The sequence below is a fragment of the Meriones unguiculatus genome, chromosome 9 (genome assembly GCF_030254825.1).
Source record: "Meriones unguiculatus strain TT.TT164.6M chromosome 9, Bangor_MerUng_6.1, whole genome shotgun sequence".
Classification (NCBI taxonomy): Eukaryota; Metazoa; Chordata; class Mammalia; order Rodentia; family Muridae; genus Meriones; species Meriones unguiculatus.
The window spans coordinates 18,897,958-18,910,849 of record NC_083357.1 but is presented as its reverse complement, the minus strand read 5'-3'; the positions used below and the strand labels follow the sequence as shown (position 1 = coordinate 18,910,849).

Genomic DNA, 12,892 nt, shown 5'->3' with positions numbered 1-12,892 from the left:
AGTATCACAGAATCTGTCTGTCGTGATTGCCACTGGTCACATATAACTGCATGCATTTTTTAAATTTTACTGGTTTTGGAGGGCAGTGTACGTATATGTGTGAATAAAAGTGAAAAAACAACCTACAGGAGTAGGTTGGTGTTCTCCTTCCACCATGTGGGTCCTGGGGATTAAACAGTACCTTTGCCTGTTTAGCCACCTCTCCTTTCTCTGACTAATTGTATTTCATTGCAAGTACAGCCAGTGGTTCTCTTTGGTTAGTGCTAATGAAGGCCTCCATCATAGAAAGTTCTATGAGCAACACTGTCCTCATTTACCCTTGCTGGGGATGTCTCCTCAAAATGTTCATTATGAAGTTGCTTTTAGTCAGTTTGACCATAGCTCATAGGACTCCCCTCCTCTGAGGCATGGCCAAGGTATCCTACAGGCTATGGAGGAATCTGGGTCTGGGCTCTCAGGAATACCCCTCCTCTTTCCGCTTCAGTGTGGACCAGGAACTTCATGGAGAATACCTGGGAACTATGGTGGACAAGGACAGTATACGCAGGGGCTCTAGGAGGTGGGCAGTACATCTAGCCCATCGCGTCTAGCCTGGCTCTTGATGACTGGACTTGCCTTCTGAAGCAGGCCCCTCGGTTCAGTTGCTGACATAGCTTGCCCCCAGGGCCTTAACTCCATCCTAAGGACACTGCTGCCTTTTATTCTCTGCCTCTTCCAGGGTGTGCTGTCCGACCTCACAAAGGTGACCCGGTTGCATGGAATCGACCCTGTGGTGCTGGTCTTGATGGTAGGCGTGGTGATGTTCACACTGGGATTCGCAGGCTGTGTGGGAGCCCTACGGGAGAACATCTGCCTCCTCAAGTTTGTGAGTGGTCTTGGAGTTGAGGGTGGGAGGTAGTGGATGCCATGGGCTAGACCTGCTGTTCACATGCATTTTCTGGTCCAGCAGAAGTAAGGAACAATCCTCTGAACCTGCTCTCTCACTGGAGGGAAGACTTTAGGGAAAAAAGCTGAAATGATGGGTCCTCGCCCTCGGAGAGTGGGGTTCCCTGTGGACCCTCCTCTCCCATGGAAGTTGCCAGCAGATTGCAGGGTGCCTGCCACCTCCTTTGCTTTAGAGCTGCCCTTAGACGTTCTAAAGGGATTGCTTGCTGCTCACCTTTGCCCTTCCTATAATAAAACATGTTGCCAATAGCTTTAAGAAATCTTTTCCCTCTTCCTAGATGTGAATCTGTTGGATGTGCAAAGAAGAATTCTTTATTTTCATTTTCTGGCAAAATCACGAGTTACTAAAAGCTTAGTTTTATATTTAGATACAACTTCATTTTTAATGTATTCAGTTAAAATTAAATAGCACCTGGTGAGGAAAACAATTTTATTTTCTTCATGATCTATTATTTGTTGAGTTTATTAGGTCAAGCTTTCTTTATTTGAAAAGCAAAGCACACACCTTTTCCTAGATCTCCTCCCCCTTAATAATACTGTGTTCTGTATCTCACGTCCAGTGAGCAGGCTGTGTGCACAGTTGTGCATGCTTGCAATTTTTCTCTGGTTTGCTTGGAAAGGTTCTTTCACATCCAGGATGTGGCAAAGCTTTAAGTATCCTAACATAGACCCTTCAGGCCATGTGCAAAGCTTCATCTGTTTCCCAGTGGCTGCATGAATCCCAATAGAATGTCACCACTGCCATCAGGGTAGGGAGAGAGGGATGAGGGTTCCCTCCTAGGAAGTGGTGGCTTGGAGCTTTGTCCTCCCTCTTCACTCCTCTCAGTTACCAACTGTGCCATATGTAGTGTTAATAGTGATGAATCCTAGTTGCAGAGGAGGCGAAATACCCCAGCAGGTGGTGGTTCTGGATCAGGTCAGGTATGTGGATCTGCTAGGGTACTGATGGCTAACTCCACCTCTCTTCTTGTGCCCATGCAGTTCTGTGGGGCCATTGTGCTCATCTTCTTCCTGGAACTGGCCGTAGCTGTGCTGGCCTTTCTGTTCCAGGACTGGGTGAGGGATCGGTTCCGGGAATTCTTTGAGAGCAACATCAGGTCCTATCGGGATGACATTGACCTGCAGAACCTCATCGACTCCCTTCAGAAAGCCGTAAGCTCTGCCCCTGACATTCCCTTTCCTGCCTCTGGTCAGCCTGAGGTACCCTGAGCTGAGATGGTAACGAGGCCTTTCCTCAGAGTGGGCTTTCCACTACAACGTGGCAGGAGGTATGGAGCATGCCACTCTGCCTCTACTTTGCTGGGCTGCTGGCATGGCAGTTTGAGCTCCCTCAGCATTTGGATTAAGCAGACAAGTCTATCTTCTACTCCTAGAACCCATTCCTCCCTTCTGGGTCTAGTCTTCCCTAGTCTTCCCTAGTAGCCCTGTGGGTAGTCACAATTCTCCCCAGATCTGGGGCCCTGGGATGTAGAGGGGATGTAGAGGATAGGGCTCTTCCCCTAGGCTTGTAACTCACTGCAGGAGCTATTCCTGTGCCCTTCTTCTCTGGGACTTTTCTCCTTCCTGTTTGACAAACTGCCTAGGGAAAGCCTTCTCCAGATGGAGGAATATGACCTCTTTGGAACTTTCTTCCCCAGGTGATTGGATAGGCAGGCTCCGGCTGTGTCCCTGAGACTTCTTGCTCCTTCCCCTTGTTTGCAGCTGTACCTACCTGGAAGCTTGAATCGGTGGCTGCTCTAGCCCCTGGGATGAATCCACTCCCTGGCACAGTGGCATGTTTGATATTCCTCTCCTAGTAACCTGGCTTCTGAAATGTCTTTTCTATGGAACACTTGGTTCCAAAGATAAAATAAACCAGAAAGCACTAAAAATAACTGACCGATATTAACCCAAGCCTGTTTACCCTGTTGCATGTAACATGGGGTCTAGAAAAATCTGTTTATAAGATTAGAGAGTCTTCTGTGTATTGTTACTGACTTGGGAGAATCTGGCACTCTGGCCCCTTTGGATGGCCTTGCTGCCTTTTGTTTGTCCAGTTTCTTTTGTGCTCAGTCGGCATTGGGTTTGCTAGTTTCTGGTACTTTCTCCTGCTCTTTCCTAAGGGATGTCTTCCCTGTTGCCCATCTATCTCTTTTTGAAACAGGTGATATAAGATCTTGCTCTGTAGCTCGGGCTGCCCTTAAGCTTGCAAGCCTCGACCTCCTGATTATTGGAATTAGAGGAATGTTTTTTCTCTACCATGCCCAGCTCCTTTTCTTCTAAAACTAAAGAGGGATCCAGTGAGTTCTAGGGTTTGGGATGGAAACATTAGTCATTAAGTCATTAAAGCATCTTTCATAGTGGAGGAGTAGGGATAGGGAAGATTCGAATTTCACTAGAAAGTAGAGTGTGAGGGAGGCAGAGGTTCCTGCTGGCCTCTGTTTTGGCTTCTGAGACCTGCTGTGACTAGGCTGCTGTAGTCACAGTGATGTTCTTAGTGTGCTTGGTACCACTCGTTTAGGCTGAGGAGCAGTTTTTGTCAGCTGCACCATATAGACTCCAGATCAAGTTTAATGAGTTGCTGTTCACCCAAGTCACAAATCACCCTTGTTGTAGATATTTAGCACCTGCTTTATATAAAAGGCCGGAAAGGTAACTATGGCCAGTGTGACCATTTATCTTAGCGAAAGGCCTGTTACACAGCAGTGTTATTTGGGCTAGGAGAGTACTACATCAAAAGGCCTTTATCGGGGAGGGGTTGTAGTTTGGGTGGGCTCTGCCAAGGGGTAACTGAAACAGGTGCTGTGAGCTAGACTTGGTTGCATAGAGGAGATGCATATCTGTTTCCTTCTTAAAGGAGTCCCCTATGTTGGCATCATTCAGTGTCTTTCTTGGCCTTGGTGTCTCTGGTAGATGGGAATATCCAGATTCACCTTGTGGTGGGTGAGCTACCTGGCACTCCTCATGCAGTTCTTGGCTTTTGTGATTTCAGAATCAGTGCTGTGGGGCTTATGGCCCTGAAGACTGGGACCTCAATGTCTACTTCAACTGCAGTGGTGCCAGCTACAGCCGAGAGAAATGTGGAGTACCCTTCTCCTGCTGCGTGCCAGATCCTGCGGTGAGTATATGTCCCCTCTGCAGCCCAGCAGCCTTTCAGCACACTGATGGGGTGTGTTGCTTTCCTGCCACTCCCTCCACCACCACCCCTGGTCCTGCCCCCTTTTGTACTTTTTCTGCAGAGTATACTCACAGAAGTTGTGAGGTTACACATCACCATGTGGGGTGGGGGTGCAGCAGCTCCAGGGTTAATTTTCTAGCTCTTTCTTCACCTGCTTTCATTCCCAGTCTTAGGCCTAAGTCATTGGGCTTCTGGAAATTGAGCACTTTGGGTAACCAAGGAAGACTACGTTTTGCCTGAACAGAGATCCGTCCTCCACAAGTTTCTGCACAGCCCTGTGGTGCCTAGTCATGGTCTCTGAGAAGCAAGCCTTCCCTGTTATTACCTGGGCAGGATTCTTGGTCCAGGAGAGGCCTTTTTGCTGAGGTTGCCCAGTGGTGTCTGAGGTGTTCAGGAATATTTGAAATACACCAGTGTAGCAAGTGTAATGGCATCTGTAAGCATCAAGGCTGACAAAGCGTAGCCCAAGGCTAGGATTTGGCTTGTTGCAGTGTATGATCTGTGAGCAAGAATGCTTTTAAGTTACTTTTCAGTGGTGGTGGTAGTCAGTTTTGCATCACTATAACAAACCCTCTGAGGAAAGGTTTGTGGGAGTCAGCGGCAAGCACGAGGTCCTAACTTTAATCCCTAGGATTGAAGAAGAGTTAGTGGGCTTGTGGTGTTGGATGCTTTCAGATCTGTGGTACCTGCTGGAGACAGTAAAGACTACACCGCAGGCAGGGCTACCCACCACATGGCTAAAGAGCAAAGCAGAATACCGTTGTGTTCTTCCAGGACACATCCCTAGTGACCTAAGAGCTTCCTCCCAGGCTTCATTTCCTAAAGAGTCCACCACCTCCCCATAGCAATACCCTGGGGACCAAGTCTTTGGGGACATTCTGCATCTAACCTTATTTTGTGATGTATGAGAACTGGTGTGAAATTTAGATTCCAGTGTCCTTAGTTTTCTGGAGCTATAGCCATGCCCGATTGTTTGTGTGCTCTCCGGGTCTGTGCTCTTGCTTATAAGGCAAAGTGAGTCCTGGTTCTGCACCTGTGTCTATAGCATTTGCTGCTGAACTGCCACAGCAGCGGCTCCTGTGCTAGCTGGAAGGGAGCTGGCAGTTGACCACAGGGTATAATGTGCAGAGCTGTGCTGGAATTTCCACAGGTGCTACCTGGCACTGGATTGTGATTTTTTTTTTTCCTAATGCCTTCCACCACCAAGTTTTTGACAGGAAAAGAGTGACTAAATTTTCTGCTTTTTCTACAGCAAAAAGTCGTGAACACACAGTGTGGCTATGACGTCAGGATTCAGGTAAGCATACCAACACACAGCTTCAAGGACTGTTTCTTAGGTTTTAGTCTGTGGTCTCAGTTCCTGCTTTAGCAAAAGTGTGTCCATGCACACAGACACACATGTATACACACACACACACGCATGCAAACTAGATTTAAAGCCCTGTGACTATAATATCACTAAGCCCATCACTGCATGGGAATTAGTGTGGGACTGGTGACAGAAGCTGAGAGTTACCTATTGTACTGCAATTGAGGATAAAGTTTGTGGGGTGTTCGACTAGCTCCAGCTTCCACATGGACATAGTAGGAAGATGAAGGTGCTTGGACCTAGTGTGGGGCTCAGAATCCAAGGCTTCCTTCACAACATAGGAGTGAGGGCTTGGGTATAAGAAGGTAACCAGAAAGACACTCCCACCCCCCACTGTAGTCCATTCTCTGGTGGGTTTTGGTGTTGTGGGTGGCTGCTGTTGTGAAAGGGAGGGGTGTCAGGGAATGTAGACATCCCCCTTCTTAACCAGGACAGTTGATCTTTCATTGACCGTAGTTCACAGGAACAGGCTGTTGTGTGATGAATGTTTTTTTCTTCCCAGAAGGGAAACCCAGTCAGTCCCCAGTGAAGGCAGAACCCCCATGACCGAGATCACTGCCCTTTTTAAAAGGCCCAAGATGGCTTGGAGAGATGGCTTAGGAAAAGAGCACCTGTTGCTATTGTAGAGGACCCAGTTTTGGTTCCCAGCACACATTCAGTATCTCAAGCTGTCAGTAACTCCAGTTTCAGAGGATGAACAACACTTTCTGGCCTCTACAAGCACTGCATGCAAGGGGTGTGCAGACATACCTGCAGACAGAATGCTTACACATGTAAATTAATTAAAGAGAAAGAGAGAAGGGGGGTTGCAAGAGCTTTTGGCCTCTTCCAGCATATAAAAGTTAAGTTGGAAGATACTGTTTAACCAGAATGCAGCAGCAGCAGACACTTAAATCTACCAGTGCCTTAGTGTTAGGCTTAACATTCCATAGAGGTAAGAAAGAAATTGCTGTCATGTTAGGTCACTATGGTACTTTGTTGTAGCGTCCCAAACAGTCAGAGAGGTGCATCTTTACGAAACCTAGCTTTCCTGTTGGGAATTTCATTGCCATGTGGGGCAGCCATGACACAATGTAATGACTGGGAAGCTGACGTGGCAGACATTTATTTTCTCACAATTCTGGAACTTAGAAGTCCAAGATCAAGCTGCCAGCTGAGTTGACTCCTGAGGCTGCTTGGGATGGACCTGTTCCAGGACTGGCTTCCAAGCCTGTACAGCTCTCCTCTCTCATCTTTACTTCTGAATATGGCCGTGTATGGACAGTTGATGAGACTGCACCCTGATAGCCTCATTTTAACTTAGTCACCTCTGTAAAGACCTGTCCCAAATCCAGTCACAGTCTAAGGTTCAGGACGTTAGAGTTTCAGTGCAGTGAGCATTGATGGCACAGTGCATCCCATAATGTCACTAACGTGAACTGATGCTTCATCCCTGTTGACATGCAGGGAGTTGATGGCGAAGAAACTGGGGCTGATTGCCACTTATGAGACAGTAAGAGTGGAATGTGTACTGGGACAGCATCCCCAAATACTGATTTTCCTTAGGATTGGGAAAAGGGGATCTGGCTGAATGTCTCCCAGAACCAAGCTTACCAGCAGGCGAAACAACCTTAAAGTCCTTTCTTCTGCCAACTTCCTTGATTGAGAATGCTTGGAATCTCACTTCTTCATCTCTACCTTAAGAGACATACTTTTTTTCCTCCAGGCTGCAGGTGCCCTCTCATCTCTAGATGTGGAGATGCAGAGTGAGTTTATCTTTGGCCCTGAGAGAGCCTTTAGTTAAACAGTACAGCCGCATGCCCTAGGAGGGGCCCAGACTGAATTTGGAGTATGTTTCGTTTTTGCAAGGTTTGCTCTGTGGTCCTCACTCTGTCTCCCCAGACCACTGTCCACATGCTGAGCTTTGCTCTGCCCCATACAGAGTCAGGCTGTCTTAGGGTAGGGCAGGGATTGTGTGTGCTCAGGCTGAGGCCACTATACTGTTTCCCTGCAGCTGAAGAGCAAGTGGGATGAGTTCATCTTTACAAAAGGATGCATCCAGGCTCTGGAAGGCTGGCTCCCCAGGAACATCTACATTGTGGCTGGTGTTTTCATTGCCATCTCACTGCTGCAGGTATGGCCCTTTACATATGCTCTGCTGTGAAGGAGTCTGGCCTAGGCAATAGGATGTCCAAAGCTGGGCACATGTATATGTATGCATAGCATGATGTTACCAGTACCTGTGTGTTGGAGGGTGGGCCTGGGACGGGCTGTGGCTCCTCTGACCCCACAGGTTGCTACCTAAAAGGAGAGCCTTTTAGGGCAGGTAGATGAAACCCTCTGTAGAGAGCCTAGTAGGCTTTATATGGAATGGCCTGTGTGTTGGTCAGGGGATTGGAGTGCACGGCCAGTAACTATCACTACTCTGGGGTCCTTCCCTTATAGTAGATGGAAGTATCAGAAGCTCTAGAGTGGGAGGTAACTTACTACCTGGGGCAGTTATCCCAGAACTTCCTTGTCCTCAGTCCCCTGGCTGGGCTTCCTGGAGTCTTCTGTCACTACAGAGCCCCTTCTGACCCTTTGGTGGCCCAGGGGTGATTGGATGCCTGGTGCCCACAGGAAAATCTAGAAAAAGACAAGGACCCAGTTATATCAGGGAGACTGTCAGTTTTACTATGGCCCATGTATAAGAGGCACTGGCTGCCATTGAACAACTCCTGGGACAGTGGAGGCTGTGCTTTGTATAGAGAGCACAAGTGAGGCGGCTCTGCTTTGAAGAGGTGACTGGGTGGACCTGGCTGCAGCCACACCACTCGTCTTTATTCTTTACTCTGTCATTGTGTTAAGTGACTACAGAGACTAGAGAGAAGCTGTGGAAAGAGAAAAAAAATTATGTGTGAAATAGCCAGGGCAATAAGACTTCAGAGAAACTGGCTTCAGTTATGAAGCATAGAACTTAAGGAGGGGGGAGAAACAACAACACCAAAAAAAAAAAAAAAAAAAAAAAAAAAACAAAAAAACATTTCCAAAGGTTACCGAGGTTCTGTTGGTCTGTTTAGGTAGAAAAACCTCACCCTTTCCTCATGACATTCCTGTCTGCTAAGGTCAGGATATGTCTGCCGAAATCAGGGTTATGGCTGGGAGGTTATTCCCTTGGGAATCAGGCTGGCAGGGTGGCCAGTTTGGAACCGTTGGTGTTATTTTTCAGTTTGACCTACACTCAAGTGTGTGGGTCCTACCTGGTATGTGGCATGTTCATTCCTTGGGGAGAGGCTGAGCATCTGTTTTGGTCTGTGGTGCCTTTTTTGACCTCTTTCATGTATGAGGGATGCAACAGCCTACCACGGGGCTCATTTTCCATGAGGTGGGTCATTCTTTGCCACTTGTTCAAGCTTTGCTCTCATGTTGCCCTTGACCTGGTAGAGTAGGTGAGGGAGTCCATGTAAGCAGTCTCAAACGGCTCATCTCGGCTCCTTGCCCCTGTTTTGGGCCACTGACCTTTGGCTTTGGTTTCAGATCTTTGGCATCTTTCTGGCGAGGACCCTGATCTCAGACATCGAGGCAGTGAAGGCAGGTCATCACTTCTGAGAAGCAGAGGCAGCAAACGGAGCTGAGCCACATGTGGAGGTCAAGCCTTTCACTGTCCAGCAGGAGAAGTCAACATAGCCACCCACAGCAAGACCCCAGTCTTCGGCATCAGTTTGATGTGACATCTCTGTTTCTTCTTGCTGGTGCAGAAGACCGAGGCCTCTACTCATCTGCCCAGGCTTGACATGGCATCTCTGAAGGGTTTTGACCTGAGACAGAATGTGTCTTCATGTGGAGTAGTAACTCTGAGGACAAATGGCTCCAAGGCTGCCCAGAAGGCTTGATGGCCCTCTTGGAGCCCAAGAGCATCTGCAGTCCCCTACCTGCTCAGTGAGGCTTCGGTACATGCTCACCTATTATTTGCTGTGGGCGGAGCATTCCTATGGGACCAGCAGGTTGAGGACAAGGCTTCTGGCTCCATTCAAGAAGCATGGGGAAGGATAAGTAGTCCAGTGGTCCCCCTCATGCCAACAGGGTTCGTAGTGGTGCAAATGTGCCAGGGATTTGCAGGAACCTCAGCCATGTCCATGTGAAGTATGCCTGAGCCAGCCATAACCGGTCCTAGGGAAGCACCTCACCACTGCCTTCCAAACATGCACTGCTTTCCCAGGGTAGAACAGCCTTGTTTCTCCATAGCATTAAGCCCTGCTGAGGGCCAGCTCTCCTGTTGTTAAGGCGTGTAAATAGTTTATTTATAGGGGTAAGAGTGTTCCATCACCATGTCTTCATAGCCTCTTCTCTCTGGCATTCTTTTTCTCAGCAGCCTTACCCAGTGTCTGGGACAAAGCTGTCCTTTTCAGTTCCCCGAGTGTCTCAAGAACCAGCTTGACAGCTTTTCCCTCTGGTCCACATTCCCTTCATGCACTGCTTGGCTTCATTGTCTTCTGGTCTCGGTGCTACTGAAATGGTCACCAGAACTTGAATCCTGATTGACCCTTTCTCCCTACTGCCCTCCAGGGAGCCCCAGTTCCTCATTGCCAGCTGGAAACTGGGTTCCTGTCATGACCACATACAGCTAGGTAGTGGCCCAAAGTGTGCTGTCCCTGGAGGGCAAAACTTCTGCAGCCAGGCCCTGGCGAGCTACAGACACCAGGTGCCGTATGAAGGCTCAGCACATCTTGTTTCTAACTCACCCAGATGCCGTGTTCACTGTCAGTGCTATGCTGGGGCTGCTCTTGAAAATGATGTCTGTCTTACGTACTGGATACTCCCAAGGCATGCTGGGCATCTGTCCACCTTGGGCTGGGCTACTCTAATGCTTCTCTATAGCTTGTATCTGTCCTTACCGTTCAGGGATTGAGTGCTACCTTCAGTTACTTGCCGAAGTGTACATTCTAGTGTGGTGTATACTGGTGATACTGGTGGGTGTGTGTTCACGATGATGATGATGATGATGATGATGATGTTATAATTTTTTAAGTAATTCTCTATAGACTAGAGGAAGAAGAATGCTTGTGTTTTTAGGAAGTGTGATGCTTCTCTTTGACCTGCCAAACTCTTTTATGGAATATATCTTTATATTAATGCTGTTGTTTGAGTCTTTTTTGTTTGTTTGTTTGTTTGGAATCACTATTAAAAAAAGCTTTAAGCATTTTGGTGATAAATTGAGCCACTGAGCTGACCTTTCAGCGTGTGTGACTGGGTGGTACAGAAACCCAGTGGTTAAGTCAAGCAATCATGTGCACATCCTGACAGATTCCACGTATCTTTCCTGTATACCCTGTAATTGTTAGGCTTTGGCACCCTCAGCTATAACCATCAAATGGAAAACTTCCTCTCTAGGACTCAGGAAAGGATTGTTCTCAGTTATCTTGATCTAGCCCTGATCATACTGCCCATCTCGGCAAAAGTGCACAGGGACCATGGTTCCAGAGAGGACACTGCTGCATGAGCTGCTTGCACTGGTTGTACTGGTGGTCTACAGTTGGTAGGGTAGATGACTAGCCCTACTGGAGGCAGTTGTGATTGCAGACACTCCCTGCTGGCATGTTGACACCAAGGGCTTCCGGCAGCTCTTACTATTCACATGGACTTACAAACCGGGCCCATCTGGAGTCTTTCCCCGTGTCACACGTCCCTACTTAGGATGAAGTTTATTCATGAGTTAATTTTTAAAATGGAGCTATGTCAGTCCATCCCATGTGGCTAAATGATAAAACAGTGGAAGATCAGGGTAATCGGTGTCCGAAACATTTCCTGGCCTGCCCTGAGCACCCACTCTGTTCCTCTTGGGCTGATGAGCCAGTGTGTGATCCCTGCACACCCTGTTCTCCCTTCAGTCTCTAAGGCTCTTGTCTGTCCCTTGTCCCTCTCTCAGCCTCTCCTTAGGACTCTGCCATCCTTTTCCCAGGCAGCTTTCGACCTGAGTCACTGGGCCTTCCTCTCTCCCACCCTCCATTCCCCACATGACCAGTGTTTAACCACCCCCGACCACTGTGGCACCTAACATTGCACTACCCTCTGCAGCGTCCCTGCTTCAAAGGGACGGCACACTTGTGACACTCCTGGGCGCCCACAAACCTCGGTTGTTCTGCCCTCCTTGGCAGGCTGCAAGCCTACATAGGGTTGAGTCCTGAGCTAGGCAGAAAAACCATCTGCTTTGCTCTCCAAGAAGCCTGACACAGTGTTCCTACCTACCTAACATGACAAATTAGTAAACAAAATCTTCCAGGAATGGAAGAAGTGCTCAGAGAATGTAAGTTAACAAACTCATTTGGTTCCCAGAACAGTTTTGAGGGAGCCATATCGGGCCCAAAATGCAAGTCTCAGAGAAAGATAGAGAAAGATAAGTTATCAGGAGGGGTTTAGAAGTGCTGCATCCTATAGGCCTTGACTTAGCGCCTGGACCTGCAGCAAGAACAGAAGGCAGGCTGCCAGCTGTGCATTCCCTCAATGTAGCTTTAGCCCAGGATGGATCCAGCCAGTCCCCGAGGGTCTTCTAGCACAGGTATTTGCAAAAGACAGAGTGTAGGTTCCCTTCTCTAGATGGACTGGGTACTTAATAAAAATGTGTTCCCCCAAGGAGTATGGGCACTGCCCCATCTGGCAGCTCTGGCAGTGGACACTGGATTCATTTTTCTAAGACCCAAGCTGAGGTAGCACAAACTGCTCTCTGGTCTATGTGAAATACTTGCTTTCCCAAAGTGCAGTTGCTGGGAAGGGCCAGAGCTGTCATTCACAGGTAAGCTTTTCGGTGGATTTTCTGTGCTGAGAAGTGCAGGATCAGACACTTTCTTTTCTGAGAGACAGTTCAGAGTCCTCTGAGTCAGCATTGCAGGCTGCTACTGTTGGAGGGCTCCTCAGCAGAGGGAGAAATCCTCAGTTTCTTCATGGGGCCACTTGATGCCTTCCTGGCCCATCACCTCAGAGGTATAAGAATTGGTTGAAATTCCTCAGCTCTGATAAGTGAAGGACACAGTGTTTATATGACTGTGGCTGGGCCTTTGTTCCAGCATTACATTTCTCTGTCCTTGAGGACCATGGGTACCACTTTGTCAGCCTTGAATCTTGGGAATGCTCTACCCTTCATCATGGTTTTAATTGAGGTGCTTATACGTTGATGTGGTCCAGAGGGATGCCGGCCAGCCCTTTGAGCTGAGCTTAATTTTTATAGTGTGCAAGATCTGTCTTTCATCCTCAAAGACATGTAAAGGGGATGTTCCTTTGGTCAGTTACTTTTGGTATCTCCAGGGAGCTGAAAAATGTCAGATGAGCATTATAAGACTTGGGGCTGGAATAGAAACAATGGCTTAGCAATTAAGAGCATTTATTGCTCTCCCAAAGGACCCAAGTTTGCCTCCCAGTACCCACATGATGGCTCACAAGCACCTATGACTCCTGTTCCAAGGGATCCA

General features: G+C 48.1%; 1 protein-coding gene across 2 annotated transcripts in view; it reads left to right on the top strand.

Moving 5' to 3' along the window:
* Tspan14 (tetraspanin 14) overlaps window positions 1-10,562 on the top strand; it is a 61,164-nt gene extending 50,602 nt beyond the window's left edge. For both annotated transcript variants that reach the window (XM_021657785.2, XM_060390921.1), the window contains exons 4-9: window positions 719-865; window positions 1,927-2,097; window positions 3,917-4,042; window positions 5,355-5,399; window positions 7,465-7,584; window positions 8,967-10,562. In XM_021657785.2, coding sequence (XP_021513460.1) covers window positions 719-865; window positions 1,927-2,097; window positions 3,917-4,042; window positions 5,355-5,399; window positions 7,465-7,584; window positions 8,967-9,038 — 681 coding nt within the window. In that variant the 3' untranslated portion in view covers window positions 9,039-10,562. The remainder of the gene's footprint in view (window positions 1-718; window positions 866-1,926; window positions 2,098-3,916; window positions 4,043-5,354; window positions 5,400-7,464; window positions 7,585-8,966) is intronic.
* The last annotated feature ends 2,330 nt before the right edge of the window (window positions 10,563-12,892 follow it).